This window comes from Solea senegalensis, linkage group LG1 (assembly GCF_019176455.1).
Source record: "Solea senegalensis isolate Sse05_10M linkage group LG1, IFAPA_SoseM_1, whole genome shotgun sequence".
Classification (NCBI taxonomy): Eukaryota; Metazoa; Chordata; class Actinopteri; order Pleuronectiformes; family Soleidae; genus Solea; species Solea senegalensis.
In genome coordinates, this window is record NC_058021.1 from 42,721,844 (window position 1) to 42,736,912 (window position 15,069).

The 15,069-nt window shown below is 38.8% G+C and overlaps 2 protein-coding genes across 2 annotated transcripts; both read right to left on the reverse strand.

The window, feature by feature from the left end:
- Window positions 1-1,655: 1,655 nt before the first annotated feature.
- Window positions 1,656-5,052, reverse strand: LOC122773219 (NLR family CARD domain-containing protein 3-like; the record flags this gene model as incomplete). The annotated part of the gene is made up of 2 exons (XM_044031727.1): window positions 1,656-2,492; window positions 3,218-5,052. Coding segments are annotated over 2 exons (2,013 nt in total), but the record flags the coding sequence as incomplete, so codon positions are not given.
- A 122-nt stretch (window positions 5,053-5,174) lies between these two features.
- Window positions 5,175-14,976, reverse strand: LOC122773227 (LON peptidase N-terminal domain and RING finger protein 2-like). Its single transcript, XM_044031738.1, has 5 exons — window positions 14,654-14,976; window positions 9,617-9,699; window positions 7,912-8,061; window positions 6,377-6,526; window positions 5,175-5,845 (listed from the first exon to the last, which is right to left on the reverse strand). Exons 1-5 carry the CDS (start codon window positions 14,798-14,800, stop codon window positions 5,581-5,583), a joined length of 795 nt encoding a protein of 264 aa, XP_043887673.1. The 5' UTR covers window positions 14,801-14,976; the 3' UTR covers window positions 5,175-5,580.
- Window positions 14,977-15,069: the final 93 nt, after the last annotated feature.

Consider the following 15,069-nt stretch of genomic DNA (forward strand, 5'->3'; position numbering starts at 1 on the left):
AGGTACAGACCTTAAATCTGTACTTTGTGTACTTTTATGGAAACTACTTGTTAGTAAATATATTTCAGGGACATTCAGTTGTTGTTGATGTTTATTGTGTCGTAAGTTTTTTTTATTGAATTGTTGTTGACACCGTTTCATGGTGACAATACTCAAGTCACTCATTTGCATATTTGTCATGGAAAAAGTTGTGTTTATATTCTGTTCATGCAAAAATTGTCTATAAACCTTTTATTTTACTAATGTTACAAACAATCTTTCAGAGTTTTGGAGGCGGAGCTTTAACGTGAGGGCCAACAGGAAGGGAGGGTGTTTGTCACTCCAGTATTCATGTTTACAGCAGCTTTTTTCTCATGGTGTTATATTGTTTACAGTTGAAGGTGTTTGTGGAACAATTGTAACGTTTACGCTGCAAAAAAATGGTTTTTAACCAGGTAAAATAAAGAAAAATAATATCTGCAAGCAAGTTTTAATTATGAGAAATACTCTAATTTGAAGAAAACGCAATCTTAAAATAAGATATTACAACTTAATGTAAGCTTTAATAAGCAGTAACACACTAAAACAATAGTTTGAATGAAATGCGTCACTACTGCTGTGAATTAAGTTTGTGTTCAAAAACAAAAAAGTCCGATTGGTCAAGTAAAGGAAGACTCATTTTAAGTCAACAGAATTTCTTTGCTTGTGATAAATATAATTTCTTTATATTTTGGTCATTTCTTGATAGTTTTGTCAGAGTTTTAAGGAAAATGACATTAGAGTCTGAAAGTGGTCGGAAGTTTTCTAACCAAACAATACAAGATCATTTCAAACCAATTCAAGCAGATGTGGTGCTGTTTTTACAGTGTATGATACAGTGGATCTAACATCTGCTTTCACTCATCATCAGTGATGAAGTCAAACTACAAACAGCTGATGCATGGTCATCATATGAGGCGGTCAGCTCTAGTCTGCGATCACATGACGCTCGTGGCTCGTCTGATTGGCCGACTGTTGTCTCTCTGTGTCTTTGTGTTCAATCATGAAGCCTGTCACTATTCTGCTGTCACAGCTTCACTGAGGAAACACTGGACCTTTGCTCTGTGATGAGTACAACACTGATCAACACACTACTCACCTCAGATTCCTCAGACTGTAGTCTGGACTCATCCTAAGATCAGACAGAGGCTTCACTCCTGAATCCTGAAGATTGTTCCCCCTCAGGTCCAGTTTTCTCAGGTGGGAGGGGTTGAACTTCAGAGCTGAGGCCAGAGAAGAACAGCTGATCTTTGACAAACTGCAATTTTTCAACCTGAATAAAGAACAGAACATGAAAGTTCAGATGACAAAGTTGCTGCTTGAAACCATTTTTTTAAGCTTAAAAACTGTTGATTTGTCTCTGCTATTTTATTCCTCTGCAAAACTGCTATAATAATGACAAATGCCTTAGATTTCTGTGTGAGAACATTGTTTTTCTAAACCTCATCCCCAGACAGTGGGTATACTTTATTTTTTGTACTTTACTTTATTTTGTTTGTTTTGTAAACTTTGTAATATAGATTATTTCTCTTTCTTTTATTGATTTATTTTTATTAATTGTTTACCTGTTTTTGCAAGAAAGAAAATCAAAATCCTTTTTGAAGAATTGTTTATTTTTCTTTATTTTGACCACTAAAGATAAGACAATAGTTTTTTTCTTTCGACGCCCTGAGGTGAAGCTGAGCATACGGCACTCACAGTACAATGACTCCTAGAGAATCAGACTCAGGGTCAAACTTCTCGACATAAAACTGATAAGCACAAGCATGTTGACTTCACTTAGGATACTCGGACACTTGCGTTATAGTGAAAACTATTTATCCTAGGATTAGGCCATGGCACATCCCATGTCAATATTATCACTGGATTATTAATCAATAACTCTAACCCACCAGGATACGCGACAGAGCCCGACTTAATCCCTTATCCTAGTTTGATGCAACAGACCGCAGAGGGAGCTCACAGCTGTGACATCGTCAACAGCACTCATTCTGATGGGTTACATGTGAACGTGTCAGAGAAGGAAGTCAGAAAAAGTCAAAGCTGCTCGTTGAAATTCAGTGACTGGTGTGAAAACGACAGATTTGAAAACAAACAGGATTAACGTGAAAATGAATGTGGTGAAAAAAACACGTCAGCTGGGAAAAGATCGGAATTCTACATCTGAGAGAAGAAAAAGTGGAAACATTCATTCATTCATTCACAATCACTGATTCTACTGATGTGTGAACATTAATGCGGTTCAGTTGTAGATTAGACATCTGAGATTTACAACGGTAACAGAGAGTCAGTGAACTCACCCCAGAGTCTCCAGTCTACAGTGTGGACTCATCAGTCCAGAACACAGCACCTTCACTCCTGAATCCTGCAGATTGTTGTCGTTCAGGTACAGTTCTCTCAGGTGGGAGGGGTTGGACTTCAGAGCTGAGGCTAGAGAAGAACAGCTGATGTCTGACAAACTGCAGCCCCTCAACCTGAATGAAGAATAAACATCCGGTTTACTTTTCAGAATGAAAGATCCTGGGTTGACACCACATGGTATCTTACTTTACTACATCAAAGAAAGCGTCCTCACAAGCTCAGTGTGCTCCCGTTTATTCACTCGGTGGGAATACTGCTCCGTTTGTTGTGTTTACAACATTTACAGTGGATTTCCACACGAGACGAACCCCAACAAAACCTGCAGAGCTGAGCGCAGATTCTGTAACCAGTGTATTTACCCGGGAACAGTGAGTGCTATTTTGTGATTGGCTGAAAGGTTGCTAAGTCATGACTGTATGAATGATTTACACAGAGCAAACGGCCTTCGCATCATTGATCACAGATTACTAATTTATGTGCGGTGACTTTTAACAATTATGAGCATGAGAAATGTCATGTGTGAGCGTGTGAACTTATTGAAACGTGTGTGTCTCACGCTGAATGCAGCTCTGCTGCCACTGGAAATACCACAGCAAGCTGCTGCTGTCGTAATTTGCACTCGCTGTCATTTGGTGTTTTCATTCAGTTCAAAACAAGAGTCACAACCAGGTGACAAATCTTCACTGTGAACTTTCATCATTTAAAACATCTCCAGAAAAACAACACAGCTGACTCACAAACTGAGAAGAATGAGAAGAATTGACTTCAGTGTGTATTTGATAAACCAAACCATTAATCATCAGTGATTGATGATGTTATTGAACATGTCTGAACTCACCCAGCCTTCATGCAGTTCCTCACAGCTGGAATCAGTCTGTGTTTTCCCTGGACTGATGTTCTGTACTTGCTCAGGTCCAACTCATCCAGAACCTCCTCAGACATCTGCAGCATGTAGGCCAGAGCTGAGCAGTGGATCTCAGAGAGTTCCTGTCCTTTGTCCTCTGACTTCATGAACTCTTGGATCTCCCGATGCACTGATTGGTCGTTCATCTCGGTCAGACAGTGGAAGATGTTGATGCTTCTGTCAGGTGAGATGTTGTCTGTGTTCATCTCCTTCAGGTTCTTGGAGACTCTCTGGATGATTTCTGGACTGTTCTGAGTCTGACCCAGCAGACCTCCTAAGAGTCTCTGGTTGGACTCCAGACAGAGTCCATGAAAGAAGCGAACAAACAGGTCCAGGTGACCATTTTGACTTTGAAGTGATTTCTTCATGGCTCCTTTTAGGAACACATCCAGAGATCTTTCAACAAAGCTTCTCAAATATGAGGAGACTTTTTTAAAAAATGTTTTTGGGGTCTGAGTTGAGTCTTCTTCTACCAGGAAGGCCTGCAGTATCTCTGTCTTCCTGTTGGTGAAACAGTGGAACATGTAGACTGCAGCCAGAAACTCCTGAACGCTCAGATGAACAAAGTAGTAGACTGATTTCTGGAAGATCACGCTGTCTCTTCTGAAGATCTCTGTACAAACTCCTGAGTACACAGAGACCTCTGTCACACTAAGACCACACTGCTCCAGGTCTTCTTGGTAGAACATAATGTCTCCTTTCTTCAGATGTTCAAAGGCCAGCCTCCCCAGTTTCAGAAGAACATCTCTGTCAGCCTCCATCAGCTCCTGTGGACTCGTCTCACGTCCTTTATCGTACTTGTTCTTCTTCCTCTTTGTCTGAACCTGCAGGAAGTGTGAGTACAGGTCTGTCAGGGTCTTGGGCAGCTCTCCTCTCTGGTCTGTAGTCAACATGTGCTCCAGAACTGTAGCAGCGATCCAGCAGAAGACTGGGATTTGACACATGATGTGGAGACTCCTGGACATCTTGATGTGTGAGATGATTCTGCTGGACAGATCTTCAGTTGTGGATCTCTTCCTGAAGTACTCGTCCTTCTGGTCGTCAGTGAAGCCTCGTACTTCTGTTACCCTGTCAATACATGTAGGAGGGATCTGATTGGCTGCTGCAGGTCGAGAAGTTATCCAGACGAGAGCCAAGGGAAGCAGATTCCCCTGGATGAGGTTCGTCAGCAGCACGTTGACTGATGACCTGTGTGTGACGTCAGAAACCGGTGTCCTGCTGTTGAAGTCCAGTGAGAGTCTGCTTTCATCCAGGCCGTCAAGGATGAACAAAGGTTTACAGACAGCGAGCTCCTCTGCTCTGACCTTCTCTAATGTTGGATGGAAAACATGGAGCAGCGTGAGAAGACTGTGCTGCTGATCTCCGATCAGGTTCATCTCCCTGAACGAGAGCACAATCAGCAGATTCACATCCTGGTTTTTCAAACCCTCGGCCCAGTCCAGAGTGAACTTCTGCACTGAGAAGGTTTTTCCAACACCAGCGACGCCGTTGGTCAGGACGACTCTGATGTGCTGCTGCTGGCCAGGTAAGGATTTAAAGATGTCGCAGCACTTGATGGGAGTGTCCTGGATGATCGACTTCTTGTAGGTTATCTCCAGCTGCATCACCTCATGTTGAGTATTGACTTCTTCACTCTGTCCCTCTGTGATGTAGAGCTCAGTGAAGATCTTGTTCAGGGGGGTTCTACTTCCTGTTCCTTCAGTTCCTTCAGTCACATGTTCAAATGTCTTCCTCAGACTGATCTTATGTTCATCTAGAACCTCCTGCAGACCAACATCTGCTCAAAGACAAGAGACAAAGTCAGACTGAAGAAAGAATGTGAGCAGCTGAGGATTATTTTCATCAGTGACAGAAAAACTAAAAGATTTGTAATTAAAATAAAAACCTGACAATGTCACATCTTTATGTGATATTGTTGTGTTGTTTGGTGTAATTTTCAGCAAATGAGTAAAATAACTTTATTCTGAAAGACTGAATCATTCTACAGTGATTGTGAAGGAAAGTGTAAAACAACAATAATATAAAAGCTGGAAAAACAATCCTCTGTTCAACCTGTAGGGGGCAGCAGAGGATTAAACTGAATCATCTTCATCATCACTTTCATTAACATGAAATGAACCTTCATTTTCTAAGTTTGTTGTTCTGCTGGCACTGACAGGAGCTGCTCTCTTTATGAACGTGATGAAGAACACATGTGAATAATCTGTTTTGTCACATGCTCTTTACGTCATATGTCGTATGTTTAGTTTTTCCTTTTCTGCTTATTTATCATCATCTTAAATATGGACAAAAGAGTTCTAGACAGAACAAGTCCTGTTTTCAGGAGTGAAGACATCAGCAGACACATGTTCTGTCTTACTCTGTGTCTGTGGTCCATGTCCTGGTCTCAGTCCACACTGGGGACAGCAGGAATCTTCTGGTGGACAAGACTGGTCCCTGTATGAGGAGATGCAGTGTCTGCAGAACCAGTGACCACAGCTGGTGGAGACTGGATCCTTCAGGATGTCCTGACACAGACGACAGTGGGACGTCTGCTTGTCCACAGAAACAGCAAACTGGTCTCTGTGAAGACATTTCTTTATTACTGACATGTCAGGGGACAGGTGGACATGTGTGTGGCTGAAACGGGACAGTGAATATAAACCCTCGTCCCTTTGTGAACTGAAGCAAATGTAGAGCTCAGTGTCGACTGGAGGCACGAGACAAACTTGTCCTCTGATGTGAGACATTCTGGGTTTATTTTGCCTCACAGTGATTCTGATGGACTGTTGTTAAGTTCTCCTCCTGTGGCTCATTCTCACACACTCGCTGACTTGTCAATGATTCCACTCATTGATCAGTTTGATCAGATTTGAGTCAGTTCAGAGTTTGTCTGTTCCTCACACACAGCTTTATTTCTTCTTACTTCACTATAGACCAGGGGCCTCAAACTCAAAATGACCTGAGGGCCAGTGAACTTCAAGTCTGGTTGGGAGGGGCCGGGTCAAGTGAAAAAGACCCCTGCTAGAGACAAATGACATGTGTGTGTGTGTGTGTGTGTGTGTTTCTGTCACAGAGGTTTGGTTGTGAACCACAGGACAAACTTTCTCTTACTTTGTGTCTGAGGTTCCAGGTTCATTACTGAAGTGCATAGGGAAGGACATAGATGCATTGGACTTCACAGACAGACCGCTGGGTCCTGGAGACTCTGCTGTGTCCTCGTCTTCCTCCACACGACCGCTCATCTTCTGGACTTCATTCAGTCTGAGAGAGACAGAGAGAGAGACTGTGATCTCACACTCACTCACTTACTCATTCACTCACTCACTCACTCACTCAGAAAAGCAGCCTCAGTGGTCGTCAGTGTGACCTCCAGAGTAGACCTGACCTGCTGGTTTGGGTCTGGTATGCTAATGTTAGCCAGGTTAGCCAGTGGACACGATGCTTTCATGTTTGTTTAGTGAAAAAGAATCAAAGTGATGGACCTTCTGTCTGTGTCGGGACTACGACCTGTTCAGTGCTGCCGTTTACGATTTACATGAACATACCTGAAGGCATCACCAGGCTGTTACATGTCAGCAGGAAACATTCAGGTAACATGAGCTCAATTCTTTTACATGATCACAGAAACTGGTGTTGTTTCACACAAAAGGTGGCATTTTCAGATTTTCCCACTCTGGGACTCAGATATGATAAAAAAAATGGTTGAAATATATTTTGTGTTCAGCCTTTTAGAAGTGATGTGCCTGTTTCCCAGAGTAATGACGGTTATATTTCAAGAAAATTCCATAATGAAACCAAGTTGACTTTGTGCCAAAGTGGGAGCAGACCAGTTTGAGGAAGGTCTATTTTTTCTATTTCTATTTTTATTATTATATCTGGGATTATTTTATCCCAGTTGTACTGCTCTTTACTGCTCTTCTGTAGTGCTCTTTTTCATCTTAAAAAAAACAAAACAAAACAAACAAAAAAAACAAAAAACAAACAAACACACAAAAAACATTTATATACTGTGTATATATACGATACGTTACTGTTTCACTTTTTTTTTTAAACTTTGTATGCTTGTATGCACCTATGTCACCAGAACAAATTCCTTGTATGTGCAAATCATACTTGGCAATAAAGCTCTTCTGATTCTGATTCTGATTCTGATTATTTTATGTGCAACATGAACTGAGCTGCACCCAGTTATGATCACACTGGTATGACGGAACAACCAGAAAGAGCAAACACTGCTTTCAGTGGATCATATAAGAGAATGATTAACTGTGTTCCATACAGTGTAGATATCAAAATGTTCTTGATGTTGTTAATAATCTGCTTTTCAAATCCCATACAGCATATTCTGTTTGATTTATTTTGACACTTATTTTAACAGAGCAGTGCACATTTTTCTATATAGTTTATCCGCAGCATGTTTATTATGTATTACCTTTTAATGTGACTGTCTTTGCTGCTGTAACACTGACGGTGATAATTCCATAAAGTTCACTGTATGGGAACTTGGTTTAAGTTTGTGTTCTGTTCTATGAGAATGATCACACACACACACACACACACACACACACACAGGAACAGAGTCACAGTAACAATAGATCACACTGATATGACTGAAGAAGCAGAAGAGTTTCTCTCTGTTCTCTTACTTTGTATCTGAGGTTCCAGGTTCATTACTGAAGTGCATAGGGAAGGACATAGATGCATTGGACTTCACAGACAGACCGCTGGGTCCTGGAGACTCTGCTGTGTCCTCGTCTTCCTCCACACGACCGCTCATCTTCTGGACTTCATTCAGTCTGAGAGAGACAGAGAGAGAGACTGTGATCTCACACTCAATCACCCACAAGTTACTTTAATCTCATTTGCATCTGTATTTAAGTAAAAACATGAAAATATACAATATTATATAAAACTATAACAGTATCCTATATCTAATCCTATGTAAAAACTCATACTTCATCATGTAAAATCAAATAAAAGCATGTCAAATTATAATCGTACAAAATTACATATAATCATATAAAATCTCATGAACACTCACTTCTCTGTCTGTCTGCTGTGATGATGAAATCAAGTCTGAACTAAAGTCATGGAACACTTTTACTTTTACTTTTACTGCTCCTCCCTCTGTGTGTGTGTGTGTGTGTGTGTGTGTGTGTGTGTGATATTCTTCCTTTATTCTTTTGTATTGAGTTGGTTTTTATTGTGAGGGTTCATTATATTGAATTATGAGTGATAGACTTTGTTGTTGTTGTGTGGTTACAGCCACTGAGCTTCTGTGGGCAGCCTGTAACAGGAGGGTTGGCAGTTTGAGTCCCCCACTACTCATTGTTAATTGGCCACAGTGTCCTGCTGATCCCAAGCCCTGAGAGATGGGAGTGTAGCTTCAGGAAGTAAAAACTCAAATATTAATATCAAATATTGGGATCATCCCCCATGGCGCCCCTAGAGAAAGTGCAACCAAAAAAAGAACAAAAAACAGATAGTGAGTCTCTGCTTTTGTGTTTTATTCTTGTTTTTTTGTTGGTGTTATTTAGTATTTTGAAACTTAATGCCCTCTACTGTACTATGTATGTACTTACACATACGTGTATGTTGTGGGGGAAAAGATAATTGCAATGTGCCTCTGGGTGTTTTACGAAGATACAATGGTGAAAGCTTTTATGGCAGCAGTGGTTAATGTGTGAGTGTTTGAGTGTTTTATGAGCTGCAGGTTTGACCATTGCTGATGTCGCAATGTCCTTAAAGCAAAAGTGAAAACAAGCAATATAAGTGAAAGCAATAAAACACAATTGGGTTCACAGTTTGAATATGAATAATACCAGTAAGATAAGATAGTCCTTTATTTGTCCCTCAGTGGGGAAATTTGCATCGTTAAAGCAGCAAGACAGTAAAGAGAAAGATAATAAAGATAATAAGTAATAAACATGCATTACCAAAAAGTCTAATGCATCTATGTCCTTCCCTATGCACTTGAACCTGGAGTCACTTCCTTATAGCCTCTGTATATATGTTTTTACATAGTATTAATTATCATATTGATAATGCCTGTCCTGTACACATTGTAAATGTTTTCTCCATGTTGTTTTAAACAAGGTTTTTGCGATATTTAAATTTAATTTTAAGCGCTCTTGTTGGTGATAATTAATAATTATTTGATAATTATTGTTGGTGATAATTAATTGATAATTAATTTATTTTATTTTGTTTGTGCTCTTTCTTGTACTTCTAATTAGAAGGTTTACGTTGGTGGTTTGGTTTGATTATAAGGCTTATCTGGTTTATAAATCACATGCTCACAGGTAACATTAGTATCTGGAGTTGGCAAAAGAAGCAAACAAATGTGAATACCTCTGACTTCTTGGAAGTCTCTGTCTTTCATTCAGCATGTTCCTCTGCTTCCTAATAGTAAAGGTGTTGAGTCTTCTGGGCCACTGTAGAAAGCAAAGGAGAAAATAAACCTTCCAAGTATAATTGTTTACTGTAGTCTTACTGTATGAACCAGTCTAGTATAACAGCGCCTTAAAAGGGGATACTTAAAAGAAAAAGTAAAAGTAAAAGTGTCTTTATCTGTAACACACAACTATGTGCATGATTCATACTCTGCATTATAATCTACTACAGTGGTTTCTAAAGTCTGGGTCAGGAGCCACAAAAAAAGATATTAGTAGTAAATTATATCTGTTGTTACATACATGCATTTATAATAGGAATATTACTGATATAATAAAATAATTTATTTAATAATTATTACTTGTTTAAACTTAACATGTTATAATTCAAATGATTGGATTACATTAGTAATATTCCTATTATAAAAGTATACATATATCTCATGCCATTCTGTATCCTGAGTTTTAGTAGCCCATACATTGATTTAACATAAATACCTTGTGTATGTATGTATTCAATGCACCTTTCTGTTCTGTTTAATGTGATTTGAAGCCCATGGTTACATTGTACAGTCACCAAAATCGCCTAAGAGCTGATGTGTTACCATGTGTCTTTGGGTCACATGGTCTGGAAGCTATTGAGCTAAAATGCTAATATTTGCCTTAAAAAAATTATAATAAATGTGGGAATTTTTTATTGAAATGGAGTAAAAAGAGGTGTGTCGTGACTAGGCAGTATAACACTATGTTTATACACTCATTTGGAGTCTTTAGGTCTCATGGCCTGTCGCGCTGCTGCTGCATATGTGAGACAGAATTCAGGTCACTTGGATGAAAATGTTACTGTCGCTCATTAAGTACACAATTCTGATTGAGAAGAGACCACGCTTATGTTTATAGAACGTTTCGTTTACACGTTATTGAACCGAAAAGTCCGAATCTGTCAATATCTTTCCAACTTCTAGCCTTTATATATATATATATATATACATATATATATATATACATATATATATATACATATATATATATATACATACAGGTGCTGGTCATATAATTAGAATGTCATCAAAAAGTTGATTCATGTCAGTAATTCCATTCAAAAAGTGAAACTTGCATAATGTATACATTCATTCCACACAGACTGATATATCTCAAGTGTTTATTGCTTTTAATTTTGATGATTTAGCTGACAACTAATGAAAACCCCAAATTCAGTATCTCAGAAAATTAGAATATTACTTAAGACCAATACAAAAATATGTTTTTTAGAAATGTTGGTCAACTGAAAAGTATGAACATGGGAAGTATGAGCATGTACAGCACTCAACACTTAGTTGGGGCTCATTTTGCCTGAATTACTGCAGCAAGGCCACGTGGCATGGAGTCGATCAGTCTGTGGCACTGCTCAGGTGTTATGAGAGGCCAGGTTGCTCCGATAGTGGCCTTCAGCTCTTCTGCATTGTTGGGTCTGGCGTATCGCATCTTCCTCTTCACAGTACCCCATAGATTTTCTATGGGGTTAAGGTAAGGCGAGTTTGCTAGCCAATGAAGAACAGGGATACCATGGTCCTTAAACCAGGTACTGGTAGCTTTGGCATCACTGACTGTGGAAACTTTACACTGGACTTCAAGTAAGGTGGATTCTGTGCCTCTCCTCTCTTCCTCCAGACTCTGGGACCTTGATTTCCAAAGGAAATGCTAAATTTACTTTCATCAGAGAACGTTACTTTGGATCCCTCAGCAGCAGTCCAGTCCTTTTTGTCTTTATCCCAGGCGAGATGCTTCTGACGCTGTCTCTTGTTCAAGAGTGGTTTGACACAAGGAATGCGACAGCTGAAACCCATGTCTTTCATACGTCTGTGCGTGGTGGTTCTTGAAGCACTGACTCCAGCTGCAGTCAACTCTTTGTGAATCTCTGCCACATTTTTGAATGTGTTTTGTTTCACAATCCTCTCCAGGGTGCGGTTATCCCTATTGCTTGTACACTTTTTTCTACCACATCTTTTCCTTCCCTTCAACTCTCTATTAATTTGCTTGGACACGGAGCTCTGTGAACAGCCAGCCTCTTTAGCAATGACCTTTTGTGCCTTGCCCTCCTTGTGCAAGTTGTCAATGGTCTATCAAGTCAGCAGTCTTCCCCATGATTGTGTAGCCTACAGAACTAGACTGAGAGACCATTTAAAGGCCTTTTTAGGTGTTTTGAGTTAATTTGCTGATTAGAGTGAGGCACCAGGTGTCTTCAATATTGAACCTTTTCACAATATTCTAATTTTCTGAGATACTGAATTTGGGGTTTTCATTAGTTGTCAGCTAAATCATCAAAATTAAAAGCAATAAACACTTGAGATATATCAGTCTGTGTGGAATGAATGTACATACATTATGCAAGTTTCACTTTTTGAATGGAATTACTGACATGAATCAACTTTTTGATGATATTCTAATTATATGACCAGCACCTGTATGGGCCATTCTACCGAATTCGTGCAAAGTCCAGAGTTGGAAACACATTTTCAAAAGTTGTTTTTTTCCAAAAACCTTGTCCATACATATATTGTACCATATGTCTATGGTACATATCTAGTAAAGGCGCAGTCAAATTTCATATATTAATGTCTGCCTGTTCTTGAAATGTTTTTCAACTCCTAAAATTTGTCACTACCGTAACACAGCAACACACTGCAATAAAAACCATTATATTAATCTGTTAATATTGTGTGTCCATACACCCTCTAAAGAATAATTTTAGTAATTTATTATGAAAGGTTTTACAACTAAATCAATTAAAATCATTTTTTTAACAAATTTACAAAGTTTATTTTCTAAGACTCATCAAAATTTAAATGCAATCTTTTTTGTAAAATGAATTACACTGATCATAGAGATCTCAGAGTTCATTAGTTATTACATTGAATGTATATTTAACCAATAGTTATCATAAAATGTTATTTAATGACTCAATTCTTATTTTATTTTACAAAACATTTAGTGTTACGGTAGTGACCGCACTGTTACGGTAGTGACCGCACTGTTTTGCTCATGACCACAGTATTTTGTTTGCAAGGTTGTATTATATCCCCTCAACCTTATTGCTTAATATTAACTCATAACCTGCCTTTTAATGTGAATTTTACAAACACAAATGTTATGTCTCTGATATGTGAACTTTAGATGTGGGTTGTCTGCAGTCGTGTTGAGAGCTGCCTGTGGGAGCTGCCTAGTGTTTCTCTGAGCATAGAAACAAGATTGTATTTTCTGAGCAACCTGCTTGTCAATGCGCTTCTTAATCCATGTTTCTCTTTATAATTGGCAGACTTGTATTTTTTTCTGCAAATTGTGCATGAGTGTGTTATGAAAAAGAAGGGTCTTTCTGATATGCACAGGAACTCTGTGCTTCCATACTTCCTTCTGAGTTTTTGTTCTTGCAGAACATTTTGACTTCTCTGGCCTCACGCACAATCTATGGCACCGTTTTCTATATTTTTCTTTCTTCCATTCAAGTTTATTTTTCTGTGGTCACGCATTCCAACGTCTCTTATTAGTCTCACTAGAAGTGCGTGGAGTAACAGTCTCACTAGAAGTGCGTGGAAGGTAAGGCAGCATGGGAGAAGGCGTGGCAGAGGGTGTGGGAGGTGGTGTGGAAGTTGTGCACAATCTCTCCACCTCTCTTTGACTTTTCACCAATAGCCTGTGATGTTGCTGTCTTTTTCGCCATGATCTTCTGACCTTCCTTTGCTCCCTGTCAGATAAATCACTGATAGATTTGATCTTTCCTCCTTTCTTTCGTTTCTAGTTTCGTTCTCTTTCCTTCTTTCCTTATCATATCAAACATTATTTAGCACTCTGAGATTCTTAAGAATGAAATGTGCTTTACAAATCAAATATAATAACAATATTATTATTATTATTATTATTATTATTATTATTATTATTATGTTTTAAGAGTATAATGTAATAATAATGATGAAAAATGTCCTTAAATATGTGGAACATTACATGTTGTCACTACCATAATGATTATGTCACAACCGTAACGTTACAATTTGTTACGGTTGTGACTGTTACGGTTGTGACATTTTTAGCTAATTCCTAGCATAACTCAAACATGCTAACAAGTAAATGGCTAGGAACAGATGTTTGAACAGTTGTACACACAACAAAACATAATATTTTGTTTTGAGCCCCCAAAAGTGTATTTACTTGCAGATAATACGTGTACGGTTGTGACAATTATTAATGTAACATGCTGATTTTCAGACTTTGGAACCCATTTACTTAAAAATTATGAGAGGTAATATCTCACCATGCAGCCATGAGGCACAGGGATGCAGTGTCATTTCTTGGTCAGAAATTCTGGGGTGTAACTAAAACCAGGCTCCACCCATGTGGTAAAACAACTCGTGTTACGGTTGTGACGTGAAAGTGTGGGACAGCATTTTTTAAAGCATGTTTTGTAATTTTAAAAAAAACTTCAAAATGAATCTAAATGTTTTACATTCTGTTTAAAAGAAACCAAACATATATTTTAAAATACACTATTGGAAAAAATGACAAAATTCTTTTAAGTATTATTTTCATGGATTGAAATTTAGGGCTTAGAGATTGGGACAACTACTTCCCAATAGAAAGTACCTAGGAAGGTAGCATAAATGATGATTTTGTATATATTTAGCTTAATTACTAAATAGTTACAGTCTTGTGTTTAACTAGATCATAACATCATCTTAGTAAATATTGAAGGTCTGAATTCTTAATTGTTTTGTTAAATAGTTTTTTTATTGTGGGACAGCAATTTGCACGAATTCGGTAGAATGGCCCGTATATCTATGGCTCTACTCGCCTCGTCACGGTTTAGAGAGAGACAGAGAGTGAGTTTTAGCTCATTTTCATCTGGAGTTATCGATAGACAAATCTATTGAAGACGCTTTTCTTTCATCCTGACTTTTCTCACAGTAAAATGGTTTCTATGTATTTATGAAATAAACACACTCACCGTCCTCTCCTTCTGCTCTGCCGTTAAAATGGATTCAAAAGATAGTTTCTCTTCCTCTTCCTCTGGATTTACCAGTGACACGTGACTTATAGAGCGCGAAACACTTTTCGGTGTTGGTAACCTCATAATCATTCCTCCTGTCCGCATAAGAAAAATCTGCTATGGCCGGGAATCGATCCCGGGTCAACTGCTTGGAAGGCAGCTATGCTCACCACTATACCACCATCGCTGTTTTCTGCAGTCCCTTCTAGAATTAGACTAACGGAAGTTGGAGGAGGAGGAAACGAATGAAAAGAGGCAGGGCCACGAGGAAGAAGAGAAGAAAATGGAGGGAGAGGAAAGACAAGAGAGGAAGGGGAAGAGAAAAAAAAGCAAAGAAAAGAGTGGGAAAGGAAAGAGAGCAGGTCTAGATTCAG

Bases quoted from the DNA above. Each gene is read 5' to 3' on its own strand.
- LOC122773227 (XM_044031738.1), bottom strand. From the start codon at position 14,800: ATGCGGACAGGAGGAATGATTATGAGGTTACCAACACCGAAAAGTGTT. The intron at 9,700-14,653 runs GTGAGTGTGTTT...TGCTTTCTACAG, and splicing joins CAGAGCAGAAGGAGAGGACG to TGGCCCAGAAGACTCAACAC. The intron at 8,062-9,616 runs GTATTCACATTT...TGTCTCTCTCAG, and splicing joins AGACTTCCAAGAAGTCAGAG to ACTGAATGAAGTCCAGAAGA.